This window comes from Sarcophilus harrisii, chromosome 3, assembly GCF_902635505.1.
Source record: "Sarcophilus harrisii chromosome 3, mSarHar1.11, whole genome shotgun sequence".
Lineage (NCBI taxonomy): Eukaryota > Metazoa > Chordata > Mammalia > Dasyuromorphia > Dasyuridae > Sarcophilus > Sarcophilus harrisii.
Window position 1 is genome coordinate 598,089,593 of NC_045428.1, and position 16,498 is coordinate 598,106,090.

General features: G+C 35.7%; 1 protein-coding gene across 1 annotated transcript; it reads left to right on the top strand.

Moving 5' to 3' along the window:
* Positions 1 to 201: 201 nt before the first annotated feature.
* LOC100921161 (vomeronasal type-2 receptor 26-like) lies at positions 202 to 16,070 on the top strand. Its single transcript, XM_031963323.1, is given in 8 exon segments — positions 202 to 257; positions 1,961 to 2,252; positions 2,788 to 3,591; positions 6,878 to 7,105; positions 9,165 to 9,288; positions 15,125 to 15,332; positions 15,334 to 15,512; positions 15,515 to 16,070. Coding segments are annotated over 8 exon segments (2,388 nt in total). The 5' UTR covers positions 202 to 216; the 3' UTR covers positions 16,027 to 16,070.
* Positions 16,071 to 16,498: the final 428 nt, after the last annotated feature.

A 16,498-nucleotide genomic window follows, 5' to 3' on the forward strand; every position in this document is an offset into this window, starting at 1 on the left:
ACCTTGGCTAGGAGTTGGAGAGCAGTCTCCCACATATTCTTCAGGCTTTTCTTTTTCCTGCTTTTGCAGCTGCCATTGTCTGTGGGCAGGGGGCAAGGGACTCCATGCCACCTAGAAAGGTCTTTCAGCCCCACATATTTCAAAGATGGGGATCTTGTTGTTGGAGGATTTTTTCCTTTATTTTTACATAAAGAGCATACATTGAAATATTGGAAAATGTTTTGGTTTCATCCTCAATATAATCAAAAAGACTATAAGTAAGTATTTATTCTGTGTTTTTAAATAACTTTTCAATTATCAAGTATTTTTTTCTCTTTATCACTTCCTATTGAGAAAAAAAATTCCTTGTAACAAATAAACATAATCAAGAAAAAAATTCCCAGAATGGCCAAATCTCAAATGAATGTGTTATTTTGTACGTCAGTCCATCAGCTTTCTATAATGATTTCAGTACCATCTTCATTATTAGTCCTTTGCAATCATTGTGGATTATTGCATTGCTGAGAGTTCTTAAGTGTTCTGGTGATGTTTATTTTTACATTATTGCTCTTAAAGTATAAATTGTTCTTCTTATTTTTCTATCTTCATATTACATCTGTTCCTACAAATTGTGTGATGTTACTATGAAATTATATTGCTTCATTTTCAGCAGAACAATGGTATTAAATTAGATCTACATATCACAATTTACTCAGCCATTTCATAACAAAAAGGCAGCTCTTTTTGTCCAGATCTTTGCCACTCTGCAAAGAAATGCAATTTTTTTTATTTATACTCCTTTCTCTCTTTATTTTTTAAATCTTTGAAGAACAAGTTATACAAAAGATATGTAGAAATCAATGACTTTGGGGGCACAGATAGAAATTGCTTTCCAGAATGCTAAAATAATTAATAGTTCCATTAAAAGTACAATAATGTGACAGTTACCTTATATCCCCTTACACATTTCACTATTTCTCTCTTTTCTGGTGATTATGCCAATCTGATGGGTGAGAGGTTGTAATTCAGAATTGGTATTCTTTTTATTACCATATTTATTTGCCATTTTGAACATTTTTTCATAAGCCTAAAGATACCTTGAATTTCTTATCTTGATAACTTTCTAATTAAATTCTTTGACAATTTATCACATGGATAATGGCACTAGTTTTTAAAAACATAAAACAATTTTATAATTTGGAAATAAAACCTTTTTTAAAAGAAGCATAATAAAACAATTTTCCAGTTAACTCTTTGGCTTCTGATCTTAGTTCCATTGGATTTGTGTGGGGCAAAAAAAGATTTAAATTTTAAATAACCAAAAATTTCTGTATTAACTTCTTTTCTATATGCTTTCTTTGGTCATGGATTCTTTTCAATGCTCAAAAATAAATTCTTCCTAAGGCCACAAGATTTTATACCTTAAATATGTATCTATTTGGAGATCATATTAATATCAATTCATAATAATAATAAAATCAGATAAATAACCTATTTCTATCAAGTTGATGTCCAGTTTTCTCAATATAACTTGCCTTATTTTTTTCATTTTTTTATTGCTCTACTTTTTGAAAATTTATCTGAATTTTTCTCATTTATCTAAATGATTTGTTAGTTCTTAGAGGAACTGCTTATGATGTTGGGGAGTGAACTAGGAGCTTGTAGACAGCTGCTGTGGTGGTTTAAATGTGGTGATAATTCTGAATGGAAAGAGGATGAAATCAATGGTATAGCTCCTGATGCCCTCAGGCCCAGATACAACAAAGCTGGTAAAAGCCTAGGTAATTGAGACATTGCTAGCAATAGACTGAAATATTCAGAATTTCCTAATATCATTACAAAGAAAATAAAAAGGTAGGTTGACCAAAAATGGACCTTCATATGACCAAGGAAATACTTCTTTGGAAAATTTCCAATTCCTCTTTAAGGTTGGTAGAACCATACATATTCTTTGTCCCTGATAATCTCCCTCTTACTGCAGGTGGTTTCTCAGACACTATTATCAAGTCCTGGCTTTTATGTTTGCCATAGAAGAAATCAACAGGAACCCAAATCTCTTGCCCAACATTTCTTTGGGATTTCACATCTACAATACTTATCACAATGATGAGAGGATCTTGGAGAGTTCCCTCATGTGGCTGTCAGGCCAGGGACAGACCATTCCAAATTACAGCTGTGAGAGGCAGAGAAAGTCTGTAGTGGTCATTGGAGGAGCCACTTCTGAACTGACTTTCTCCATGGGAACTCTGCTGGAGCTCTATAAGCTCCCACAGGTAGGAAATCAGAGGTTTAATTTAACTTATGCTGGTTGGAGGGCAGAGGCAGGCCTTTGAGGATCTGCCAGTTGAAATACAAATGTCAAATACCTTTGGGGAATTCTGGTTTCTAATTTACCTTTCTATTGATTCTCAGAGATGAAAAAGGTAATACAGAGTTTGAGGACATCAGATTTATTAGCTTCATCATGTAGGATGTAGCACATTTTGATTAAGAGACTTTAAAAAATCATGAAATTGAAACTTTAAAATATTTATTATTTATGTAATATATACAAGTCCTTAGATTCAATCAAACATACATGGTAATAAAAATACAGAACATGCTTACACCTGTTTCAATGAGGGCAGGTTTGATGAAGGAGATGACCCTTGAGTGGAGTTCTGTACTTTACCAGGCAGAGATGAAGAATGAGTCGATTTTAGATAGAGGGGGGTGAGGAGACTAGGTTCACATGGGGTGGGGTGGGAGAATCTTTTGTACAGGTAACTCATTAAAACTGAAAAATAGTCATGTTTGGTTCCTTTACAGATCAGCTATGGTCTCTTTGATCCACTCATAAGTGACCCACTTCAGTTTCCTTCTGTTTATCAGATGGCCCCCAGTGACACCTCTCTTCCCCTTGGCATGGTCAGGTTAATGCTGCATTTCAAATGGACCTGGGTGGGCCTTGTTGCCTCAGATGATTCAAGAGGTGAGAAATTCCTCAGGGACCTTCAAGAAGAAATGGCCAGAAATGATGTCTGTGTGGCCTTTATAGAAAAGATCACCACTAGAAAGTCATCAAATGAAAATTTATATCAATATTTTGTACTCAACATACATGTTTCTTCAGCAAATGTGTTTGTCATTTATGGAGATACAAATTCACTTCTGAGCCTGGTGTTTATGGAAAATCCTGATTTCACTGCAAGAAAAGTGTGGATCACTACCAGTCACTGGGATATTACCAAAAAACCTGGTTATATCTATTTTGATAATTTCCATGGGGCTCTGATATTTTCAGATCAGACAAGTAAGATTCCTGGGTTCAAAGATTTTCTGAAAACTGTTAACCCTGCCAGACACCCAGAGGATATTTTCCTTAAGAACTTTTGGAACTCAGCTTTTGGATGTCCCCATATACATGGGAAGGAAGATGAGGGAGTCTGTTCACCAAATGCATCTTTAGATACCCTGAGTTTGAGCTCTTTAGAAAACATGATGTCTGACCAGAGTTACACTGTCTACACTGCTGTGTATGCTGTGGCCTGGGCCCTTCATGAGATGTTCTTAGTGAGATCAGAAATGGAATTCAACATAGATGGAGACAACAGGGTTGTTCCCCCCCAGAAGGTAAGGTTCCCCTCTTCATAACAGTGATACCCAAATCTCTGATTCTCGACTTGCAATATTTAGAAAAGAGATAAGGGATTACTAACTCAGCTCACATCTTTTTTCAGTGAGGTAGCTCTGCACAGCAGACTCAGGATATTTTAGCTCATTTCTTGTCATTTCAGAATTAGGATCACCTCTGAGGGATGTAGCTCTTTTCAACAATGAAGTGATACAGATCAATTCCAATAGACTTGTGATGGAGAGAGCCATTTGCATTCAGAGAGAATTATGGGGACTGAATGTGGATCACAACATAGTATTTTCCTCTTTTTGTTGTTGTTTACTTGCTTTTGTTTTCTCTCATATTTTTCTTTTTCATCTGATTTTTTTTGTGCAGTGTGATGTGTGGAAATATGTATAGAATTGGACACACTTAACATATTTTGGATTACTTGCTGTGTGGGGGAGAGAAACAGGGGAGAAGGGAGGGAGAAAATTTTGTACTGAAATGGACAAAAGACTGGCCCCCTCATCCCTGGATCAAGGGGCCTCAGGCTTATAGGAAAATGTTGCTTAAACTAAATTAAGGGAAGTGTTTTTTACAAAGTGCTTGATGTTCAGACAGAATGTTTGCCTCACAATATCAGACATCCTGTAAGCTCCCCAGCATCCCCCTTCTCGAGCGAGAAGTCGAGTCACTGTTGTAACTACAAGGCAGAACAAGAATTACTTATAGGCCTTTCTCTACTTGGGTTTGAGGTGGATCTCTGCTGAGAGTCCATCCCGGCCATCCCGGCCATCCCGGCTGGTATAAACAAGAAATGATTTCCAAATTACAAACACCTTGGCTGTCCTGAATTTTATTGCCTGGGCTATTTCACTACTACAAGATTTTGCAAGGGTGAATGTTGAAAACTATTTTTGTTTGTATTTTTAAAATAAAAAGCTATTATTAAAAAAAAATAATTAAGATCAGTTCAGATCCCTGTGACAGGATGCAGGAGTGAGAATCGAGATTAACTGGTTCCTGGGGGTCTTTGACAAAGAAGATGTCAGACAAGGACAGAAGCATCAGCACTACAGTTACCAGGCCTCCACCAGAGGATGAGGAAGTCAGGGACATTTATGTTAACCTGGCAGTTTTAGCTATTCCATGGCAGCCTAGTAAAATGGAGAGAACTCTTGTCTAGTCAGACAAGTTCGATTAAATCCTGCATCTGAAAATTATTCCTCAGATGCCATTGAATAAGAGAATTTATTTTCCTAGGAAATAAAGCTGAATGAAATAGCCTCTGAGGTCCTTTCCAGCTTTATAGCTTTTTTCTTTTTTTTTCTTTTGCAAGGCAATAAGAGTTCAGTGACTTGCCCAGGGTCACACACAATTGTCTGAAGCTACTTTAAACTCAGGTTTTCCAGACTCCAATCCAGTCTCTAGCCATTGCATCACCTGGTTGATCCTTTCAATGTAAAGTTTAACATAGAATGCTAAATCTCAAAAGAAGGATTTATATATTGACTTTTGTAAAAATATACACTCCTTCAGAACAGGGATTGCTCTTATTTTAAGTTTAGTCTCCCACACTAGCATGATGTCTGGGCTACTTGGAAGGAACTTAATAGTGCTTCTTGAGTGAAAATCATCTTAACTGTCCTTTTAGCTTTTTATTTCTTCTGTCTCCCACTCATCATTTATTGAGTTACTAACCAATCAACAAATAGGCATTTAGAATGGTTCTACCAAAAGAAAAATAATATGACATACAATAGAGATAGGAACTCAAAATTTAAGAAAAACTCATTCATCTCAAAAACTTAACCCTAGAAGAGGCAACACAAAAATGTGTGTGTGTGTGTGTGTGTTTGTATGTGGGGGTGTGTATATATAGATATATATATATATGCATATTTTTATGGAGACATATAATTACATATGCATTTATTGTAAATATGTTTTAAAAATAAATGCTTCATATATTATATACATACACAATATTTTACCTGTATGTACAAATTATATATATATGTGCAAAATAAATATGAAAATATATAATACAAAAATATAAATACTAATAAATATAAGAATATTAGGGAAAGAAGCCAAATATCAGCAAAATAATCTTCCTAAAGAACTATACATTTTGTCAATATGTTTCAATAATTGTTTATGTTTAACATATAAAGTATTGCTTATTGTTTTGGGGAGAAGGGAGAACAGTGAGAGGGAGAAAAATTTGGAACACAAGATTTTGCAAAAATAAATATTGAAAACTCTCTATTTGGAAAAAATAAAACACAAACTAAAAAAGCATCTTAACATGGCCCTCTCCTAACCCAATATGATAATATACTCATGGTCAGGAACCATAAATAAATTTTTATATCTTCTAGAAGAAAATCTCCTCAGCATGGAATTAAAGTGCTGTAAGGTGTAATCATAGCTTTCCAATCTAATTTCACACTATACCTATTTAACATTTTATGTTTCAGCAAAATTCCCAACTGGATGTACTCTGAATTAGGATCATATCATGCAACTCCATAATTTTACACAGCCTCTTAAGCCTAAGATCCATTGCTTACTCACTCCTGGCTCATAGCATCTTTAGCTCCCTATAGGTTCAGATTCTGTGCTCTCACTTAAAAATCTTTGCTTTGCTTTTCATATCAGATAATATAGGTAAAAAAATTATATATGGAAAATGCATTGCATATAAAGAATGCTATATAAATACTTGGTCTTTCCCTTCTGTTGTGGTAGTATTTTCTTCTTCATGGAATCATACTGTATTTATTTTTCTGATTAAATGATCTATTATCCAGAGGAATGTAAGCTCCTTGAAAACAAGGATTTATCAATTTTATTTTATATCTTAAGGACCCAGCTGAGTGCCTTAAATTAATAAATGATTATAAAAGGCTGTACTGAAAGCAGTCTAATTAATTATAGGGGTGAACTCCCACCCTACCAACTCTAATCAATACTATATGCTCTCTTTCTGTACCTTCAATCCTAAATCCACTCTCATCAAACAGAGAAAAGGCCTTTTTCAGCAGGTTGAAAAATTCCTACTTCCAGCTTGAAATTTGGCCCAGGCTTCTAGCTTGGAGAGAACAGTTGGCTTTCTGGTTCTGTTATCCAAATTATTAGCAATCTATCATAATTCTGTAATAAATGAAAAATTTTAGGATTGTACAATCCTTCCTCGGTGCAAGGCATTGAAGAAAATGTAAATAGGAAAGAAACTAGAAAGCATCCCTGAGAGAATCTAGTGGTAACCTTTCAACTAATTTTCTTCACTTTCAGCTCCATTCCTTTCTGAAGAACCTCCAGTTTAATGATAGTGCTGGGAACCCGGTGGTCTTGGATAAGAAGAGGAACTCTGTAGCAAACTATGATATTCTCAACTATGTGGCCTTTAGAAATGATACTGAAGTCCTGATAAAAGTGGTCGAGTTTATTCCTCAAGCTCCACTTGGCCAAGATTTAACCATCCAAGAGAAGGTCATTACATGGCCCAGATGGAATAAAAAAGTAAATGATTAAAATGTTGGTTTTATGAAATCTATAAGAAAATAGCCTGTCACAATAGTTACTAGCACTTTCCAGCTTAGGATATATTCCACAAAATCTGCTTGAAGGAAACGGCTTAGAAATCAAGGTATTTGGTGTGCAATGGATTATGATCATTAGCATTTTTCCCTCCCCAGAAGATTTTTAAATCTTGTAATTAACAAACTACCACTCCAAGACTGTGGTTCTTGTCCAGTCACTCAGTCTTATCCAAGTATTTGTGACCCCATGAACTATAGAACATCAAGCCCTTCTTTCCTCCCCTACCTCTCAAGTTGGACCAGTTCTAGACTTTTTTGCATGACATTATTTATCCATTTCATCCTCTGCAATCCCTTTCTCCTTTTGACTTAATATTTCATGATGTCAGGGATGCTTCTAATGAATCTCTAAGTATGTAGCTTCCCTTCATTATTTGAAATTCCATGTAAATAAATGCAATTAAGTTTTTAAGTATTGACCAATTTGATCTTTTTGCTGAACCAAAGACTTTCAAAAATCTTCTCTAGCATCATGATTCAAAAATGTCTTTTCCATAGTGCTGTTTTCTTAAAAGTTCCACTGACAAAGTAATATACTGTTCCTGGGGAAAAATACAACTGTATCTATTCAGACTTTTGCTAAGAAGATAATATATCTGCTTTTTAGTATGCTGTCTAGATTTTCCTTTCCAAGCAGGAAACCTCTTTTTATGTCATCCCAGTGGTCACCATCTGTAGCAATTTTTGAGGCAAGCACATAAAATGTGTTAGTGCTTCCATTTTTATCCCCTTATTTGAAAAGAAATGATTGAACTAGTTATAAAGATCTTGAGTTTTTAGTTAGTTTGATTGGTTTTGTTGAGCTTCAAGGGACTTTTCTTGCTACAATCAAGAGGCATCTTAATTCTGCTTTCCTTTATGTCATCAGAAAGGCATTGTCTAAATAACAGATCTTTGAAATTTCTCCTGAAAAACTTGATTCCAGCTGTTGTTTCATCCAATCAGGCATTTTTCATAACTTGTAGTACATATAAATTAAATAAATAAGGAGAAAGTATACAACCTTATCATAATCTTTTTCCAATCTGAAAGCAATCAGTTGTTGCATGTTTAGATTTATCTTTTGCTTCTTGGTTCACATTCATGTTTCTTGGGCTGCAGTAGGATGATATGGTACTCCCATCTCTTTGAGGACTTCCTACATATGTTATGAGTAGTATGATCAATGGAAATGAAGCAAACATTCTATAGTTGATTTTCCAGGGACCTTCTGCCATTACCCATAGTTCATGAATCTTGGCAATTTGATCTCTAATTCCTCTTTCTCTTTTGAAAACCAGTCTTCTCTTCTGGTAATTCTGTACTTGCTGTTGCAACCTTACTTGAAAGATTTTAAATATAACCTTACCAACATGTGCCATGAATGCAGTTGCTCAGTGACTTGAATTGGAATTCTCCATCTTTAGAACTGATCTTTTCCACTTATGTCCACTATTGTGTTGTTCAAATTGTCTGTCCTACCGTGTGCAGCTTTTTAAGAGCCACATCTTTCAGAATTTTAAATAGCTTGGCTAGAATTGTATTATTTTCCCTCGCCTTATCATTAGCAATGCTTACTAGGGCAAATATTATTTCATTCTCCAGAATACCTGGCTCTTAAGAACAGCCACAACATCATGGTTGTTGGTGATGTTAATACCTTACTTATATAGTTCCACTGTGTTCTACTTCTATTAAATACCTAAACATTTTGTTTTTTATCATGTCCATATTTGCATGAAACTCTCCGTTAGTAGCTCAAATTTTCTTAATGAAATCTTTTACCTTTCCCATTCTATGTTTTCTTCTATTTCTTTGCATTGGTTCTTTATGAAAACCTCACCCGGGTTGTTTTGATACTAATAGCATCCTCTCTTCTACAGTTGAGAAGAAATATAAGTCCTAAAGGCTTTAGTTATGTGGGTCCCTTTTGCAAAGAAATTGATTTAAACTCTGTCAGAATGACTGTCTCAAAAGCTTTTGGCTACTTCCCTGTGCAGCCTCCTCAGTCCAGATGCAGTAAAATCTGTGGTCCTGGATTTCAGAAGAAAGCCCAGGAGGGAAGGCCTGTCTGCTGTTTTAACTGTGACCCCTGCCCAGAGAGGCACATTTCCAACCAGACAGGTAAGTCTAGGAGGACACTTGTTCTCCTGCAGCAAACATGAACATAGGGTAACCAAGCAAAACTGAATGGATCTCCCATTTACAGTAAGGCACAGGCAACTTATTACCCATGGAATATGGTATCCAGAGATCAAGGGAAGTGTAGAAGAAAGGTCAGAAAAATCAAGAATATTTTCTTAATTTTTTTATTAAAGCTTTTTATTTACAAAACATATGCATGGGAAAATTTTTCCAATTGCTTAGATCTGGCTTTATTTGTGTGGAAAGTGTTTTATAGTTTTGCTCATATAGTTTCTGACTTTCCCTTGGCAGATAGCTTCCCAAATATTTTATACTAGTGACAGTTATTTTAAATGGAATTTCTCTTTGTATCTCTTGCTGTTGGATTTTATTAGTGATGTGTAAGAATGCTGATGATTTATGTGGATTTATTTTGTATCCTGAAACTTTGCTAAAGTTATGGATTGCTTCTAATAGTTTTTTAGTTGGATCTCTAGGGTTCTCTAAGTATACCATCATATCATCTGGAGTGATAATTTGGTTTCCTCATGACCTACTCTAATTTCTTTAATCTTTTTTCTACTCTTATTGCCAAAGCTAACTTTTCTATTACAATATTGAATAGTAATGATAATAGAAGGCAACCTTGTTTCACCGCTGATCTTATTGCAATGGTTTCAGTTTGTCTCCACTACATATGATGCTTGCTGTTGGTTTTAAATAGATACTACTGACTTGTTTAAGGAAAAGTCCATTTATTCCTATACTCTCTAGTGTTAATAGAAATGGGTGTTGGATTTTATCAAATCCAACATCATCAAAATCCAAAGCATCAAAATAGATGCTTTTTCTTCATCTATTGAGATAATCATATAGTTTTTGTTAATTTGGTTACTGATATAATCAATTATGGTAGTATTAAACCAGCTCTACATTCCTAGTAGAAATTCTACTTGGTCAAGGTGTATTATCCTGGGGATAGTTTTCTGTAATATCTTTGCTAATGTTTTATTTTAGATTTTTGCATCAATATTAATTAGAGAGATTGGTCTCTATTTTCCTTTATCTTTTTTCTTCCTGCTTGGATTAGGTATCACCATGTCTGTGTCATAAAAGGAATATGGGAGAAATACTTCATTCCCTATTTTTCCAAATAGTGTATATAGTCCTGGAGGTAATTGTTCTTTAAATGTTTTGTAGAATTCACATGTGAACCTATCTGATCCTTGGGATTTTTTCTTAGGAAGATGATTAATAGCTTGTTCTATTTCTTTTTTTTTAATGGAACTATTTCAGTAATTTATTTCTTCTTCTGTTAATCTGGGAAATCTATATCTTTGTAGGTATTTCTCTGTTTCAGTTAGGTTGTCAAATTTATTGGCATAAACTTGCCCAAAGTAACTCCTAATTATTGCTCTAATTTCCACTTTATTGTTGGATAATTCTCCCTTTTCATTTTTTAGACTGACAATTTGATTTTCCTCTTTCCTTTTTCTAATAAAATTAAAGGTTTATCTATTTTATTGGGTTTTTTTTTTCATAAACCAACTCAGTTTTATTTATTAATTCAATAGTGTTTTTACTTTCAATTTTATTTATCTCTCCTTTTATTTTTAGAATTTCAAGTTTGGCATTTGATTGCGGGGTTTTAATTTGCTCTTTTTCTAGCTTTTTTAGTTGCAAGCCCAATTGATTGATCTTCTCTTTCTCTATTTTATGAAATTAAGCATCTAAAGATATAAAATTTCCCCTAATAACTGTTTTGGCTGCATCCCACAAATTTTGGTATGTTGTCCCGTTATTGGCATTCTCTTGGATGAAATTATAAACTGTGTCTATGATTTGCTGTTTCACCCATTCATTCTTTAGGATGAGATTATTTAGTTTCCAATTAATTTTTTGCTCTATTTTCCCCTGGTCTTTTATTGGGTGTAATTTTTATTGCATTATGATCTGAAAAAAATGCATTTACTATTTCTGCCTTTCTGAATTTGATTTTGAAGTATTTATGTCCTAACATATGGTCAGTTTTTGTATAGGTTCCATAAACTGCAGAGAAAAAAGTGTACTCCTTTCTGTCGCCATTCAATTTTCTCCAAAGATCTATAATACTTAACTTTTCTAGTATTCTATTTGCCTCTTCAACTTTTATCTTATTTATTTTGTGGTTTGATTTATCTTGTTTTAAGAGAGCAAGGTTGAGATCTCCCACTATTTGCTGGCTATTTCTTCTTGCAACTCTCTTCACTCTCTTCATTCCTTTAGGAATTTAGATACTACGCCACTTGTTGCATATATGTGTAATATTGATATTGCTTCATTATCAATGGTATCCTTTAGGAAGATATAGTTTCTTTCTTTATTTCTTTTAATCAGATCAATTTTTGCTTTTGCTTGATCTGAAATCAGGATGGCTATCCCTGCTTTTTTTACTTCACTTGAAGCACAATAGATTCTGCTCTAGCCTTTTACCTTGTTTCTGTATGTATCACTCTTCTTTAAATGTGTTTCTTATAAACAACATATTGTAGAATTCTGGCTTTTATCTGCTATCTGCTTACATTTTATGGGAGAGTTCACCCCATTCAAATTTATGGCTAAAACTATTAATTCTGTATTTCCTGCCATCTTATTAACCCCAAATTATAATTTTCTCTTTCCTTTTCCCCTTTCCCTCCCCCCCCCAGTATTTTACTTATGAGCACTACTTGCCTCAAGCAATACTCCCCCTTTAGAGACCCTCCCTCTTTCTTATACCTTTCCCCTACTATTCCTGTTTTCCTTCCTATTTAGCTTACCCCTTCCCTTTTCCCCTTCTTCCCCCCCCCCATTTTTCTATAAGGTGAGAGAAGATTCTCTGTGAAACTAAATATATCTGATACTCTTTCTTTAAGCCAAATCTGATGAGAGTAAGATTCACACAATATTCATTAGGTTTTCTTTGCCTCTGAGATGTAATTTCCCTCATTTTACCTCCACTTTCCCCTTTTTTCTGTTATAATCCCCTTTCCATCTCTAGTTTCTTTTATGTTATAACAGTAAAATCAGATTACACATGTACTTTCTACATATACCCATAACAGAAATACAGTTCTCAAGAGTTCTTTTTACCTTTATATGCTTCTATTGAGTTCTATATTCAGAAGTCGAAGTCTATCTTTTAATGTGTTATTTGACTTTTCCAAACCCTCTTGCAAAGTTTTTATTTCCTTTCCCTATTTTTCTTCTAGCTCACTTTTAAGATCTTTTTTTAATTTGTTCTAGGAGAGCCTTGTGTGATGGGGATCAGATTATATTACCTTCAGAGGTTTCATCTGGAGACAGTCTTCCTTTAGTCTCCTCAAGGTTTGAAATCTGTTCTTCTCTTTCACCATAAAAGCTATCTATTGTCAGAATTCTCTTTACTTTCTTACTCATTTTGTTAAAAAAAAAGTTAAGGTCTGTTTTAGGTAAGGAGATGTTTTCCAAGTTTCCTCTACATATAGTGACTTCCTCTATATGTGTCTGAAGCTGCTGTGGGTCAGTGCTGACTCACTCAGTGCTAGGTGAATGTGGCCTGTGAGATTCTGGCATTTGTGGGTTCACTGTTTACCTTTTGTGTTTATGTTGAATGTTTTCTAACTTCTCTACTGATCTACTGGCTTGCAACCAGGACAGAGTGGCCAACACTGCTGTAGATTCCTCCCCTTAGATTCTTCACATGCAGAGTTTGCACCTCCTTGCAGAGCCCACACCACCCCAGGACTCTGTTCTATTTGCCCTGGCATCTGTGCTCAGCCTGCTTGTGCTTGGCCTGCCTCCCTCCCATTTCTAATTGAAACAGACCTTTCCTGGTGTTCTTTGAAATTATCTTCTGCTGATAATTTTGTTGGACTCCCAATATTTGTGGCTGGTAAAGAGGTAATTCAGAGGCTGGACTTATTAATTACTCTGAGGGTTATAGGAGAAGGTCAGAAAGAAGTGTATGTCCTCTCCACCATCTTGGTTCTGCTCCCAGAATTCCAACAATCATCAACAATCAAGAATACTGAAGGTCCAAAGTGATCAATATTAGAGAGATATGGGGAATTTGAGATCCATAAAGTAGGAATTTCTTGCCAAGTTTCTCTGTACTTCAATTACTCAGGGAGAGATTGCTGAAAAGAGTACCTGTTACACAGATTTCTTACACCTATATAGGAATAAAGCATTTCAAAAGAGTTTTTCCCCCCATAAGGACAGCAGTGATGTAATACAAATACTTCCCTACTAATTTAAGAGAAGAGAAAGATGAAATGACCACTCACAGTATAAGGGTTATTAAAGAGGGCTAGGACTCCAGCCAGGGTACTGAGTTGCAATTCAGTGCATTTTTCAATTCATCTCAGCTGTTTCTCCTGGATGTTTACCCAGAAACTACCTGCCTTCCTAGTAGACAATGATCGGTTTTAAGCCCAGACCTAAACCTACACAACACAAAACTATGATTTTGGGGAAGATGAAAGTAAAATTTTAAGATACTTTAACTTGAGAAAGCTGCACACATAGGCAGAAATTTGGGGAAATACTTCTGACAAAGGGAAAAGGATAATAATGGATGAAATTTAAATAGCCAGACCTAGACTAATGCCTACAAGAACAAAATATCTGTGAAGGAAGAACTTACAGTAGTGCTTGATCTGTAGAGTTTTTGCAATTCCCAGCTTGTTTTGAGGCTTGTCCTGTAGCACCAAGCAGAGCAAGTTTGATTCCTCTTCCAGGTATCATAGATTTCTATATATCACACCAGCTGTCATGTCCCTTTAGAAGTTTCTCTTCTCCAGGTTAAACACGTTCAGTTTCTTTGATTCCTATCCTTATATCATTCATAATTGATGACTAAAAAAACTCCAGGGTCATTTAAGGAAAACCCAGAAGACTTTGTCAGCAAATAGTTGTATACAAATAGGTCATCAATATGCTAAGCATCAACAGGAAAAACCCACAACTAGGATCTTTAACAGTTGTAGGGGGAATCTCTCCATGTGTTGCAAAAGAAGTCTGGAAGAATTAAAGCAATTAGAACAATAGAATCATATTATTATGAGAAGGAACTACAAAAACAGAGAGCTACCAGCTCTCTAATAGAGAACCTTTAAAAAGATTATGGTCCAAGTCCAAGAAATGAATTTAGCAATAAATTGATTACCTTACTTTGTGACATGGAGCTGTCACATTTATAATTCTTGTTGTTGATACTTAGAATAATATGTCATATTTAAAAGGTACTCTGTGAATATTATATATATATATATATAAAAGCTAGCATGTATCTAGTGACTATCTAGTAAATGAAGTAGAGAATGAAGCACTGGGCCTGCAGTAGGAAAGGCATCTTCTTGAGTTCAAATTTGGCTTCAACACCTACTAGTTTTATGACTAAGGGTGAGTCATATAACCTTGTTAACCTCAGCTTCCTCATCAGGAAAAAAATAGGCTGGAAGAAGAAATACCAAATAACTCTATTATCTTTGCCAAGAAAACCTCAAACATGGTCACAAAGAGTCAGTCACAACTCACAATTACTCAAATTTATTTCCTACTTTAAGATGTAGCATACTTTTTCCATTTATGTGAAATAGGCACAATAATTATCCCCATGTTACAAACTATGATATTGAAGTATAAAGAAAGTGATTTACTAACCCAGCATCACAAAGCCTCAAACCTATCTGAAGCAGAATTCAAACTCAGGTCTTCCAAATCTTGTGTTCTATTCACTGATAGCAGATTCTGATTTTTCCACAAATGTTATTGGTCCACTGAAAAGGAAGTTTTGCCGTGGTTGAAATATTGAGACCTTGTTTGTTCTCTTCAGATGCAGATCGATGTGTACAATGCCCTGAAGATCAATATCCCAATCAGGAGAGGAATCAGTGCCTCCCCAAAGTGGTGACATTCCTGGACTATGAAGAGCCCTTGGGGATAGCTTTGGTTTCTTTAGCTGCTTGTTTGTCTCTCCTCACAGTTCTGGTTCTCTGGGTCTTTGTGAGGTACAAAAACACCCCCATAGTCAGAGCCAATAACGGATTTCAGCTATATCCTCCTCACCTCCCTTTTCTTCTGCTTCCTCTGCTCTCTGCTCTTTATTGGTCGCCCAACCACAGCCCATTGCCTTCTCCGACAAACAACCTTTGCAGTCATGTTCACGGTAGCTATCTCCTCTATTTTGGCCAAAACGATCATTGTGGTTCTGGCCTTCAGAGCCACAGACCAGGCAGCAGGAGCAGGAAATGGATGGGAAGCAGAGCCCCCATTTCTGTTGTTCTCTTTTGCACTTTGATTCAGGTTCTTCTCTGTTCAACCTGGCTGCTGCTCTCTCCCCCTTTCCCAGAGGCAGACACACACTCTGACCATAAGTACATCATCCTGGGGTGCAATGAGGGCTCCCTCCTTGCCTTCTATTTTGTCCTGGGCTACATGGGAGTCTTGGCCCTGGCAAGCTTTGCCGTGGCCTTTTTTGTCAGAAATCTCCCAGACACATTCAATGAAGCCAAGTTCATCACTTTCAGCATGCTGGTGTTCTGCAGCGTCTGGATCACCTTCCTCCCCATGTACCAGACCACCAAGGGGAAGATGATGGCGACTGTGGAGATCTTCTCCATCTTAAGCTCCAGTACTGGTTTGCTAGCCTGCATCTTTATCCCCAAATGCTATGTGATCCTTCTGCAGCCCCACAGGAACACCGGGAAAACTTTAAAGAATAATGTCAATTCTTGAGTGTAGAATTATTGTGAATTGTTCTGCAGGACTAATAACATGAGATTTTAAACAACCAACTCAAATTGATCTTGCTTCCAAGTGTCCTGGTGAAACCCAAATGACTTCTACATATGCTCAACAAGAGTTTCTTGCCTATTCCCCACTGCTTCAAAACCACTTTCATTAGGTCTTCAACTTCATGAATCTAATGATGACATCTTTCAGTTTGCTCCCCTTCTCCACATTGAATCTATATGTGAATTACAGAAATTCTCCCATGACTTCTGCATGAACATCTGCTTCCATAACTTTCTTCTTCCATAGCTTTCTTCTTCCATAACATGATTGTTGCAAATACAATATTTTAAAAAAGAATGGATTGGGATTCTGGAGAGCAATTTGGAATTATAGTCAAAAAGTTACCAAACTGTGCACACCCTTTGATTCAGCAGTGTTTCTAGTGGGCTTATATCCCAAAGAAATATTAAAG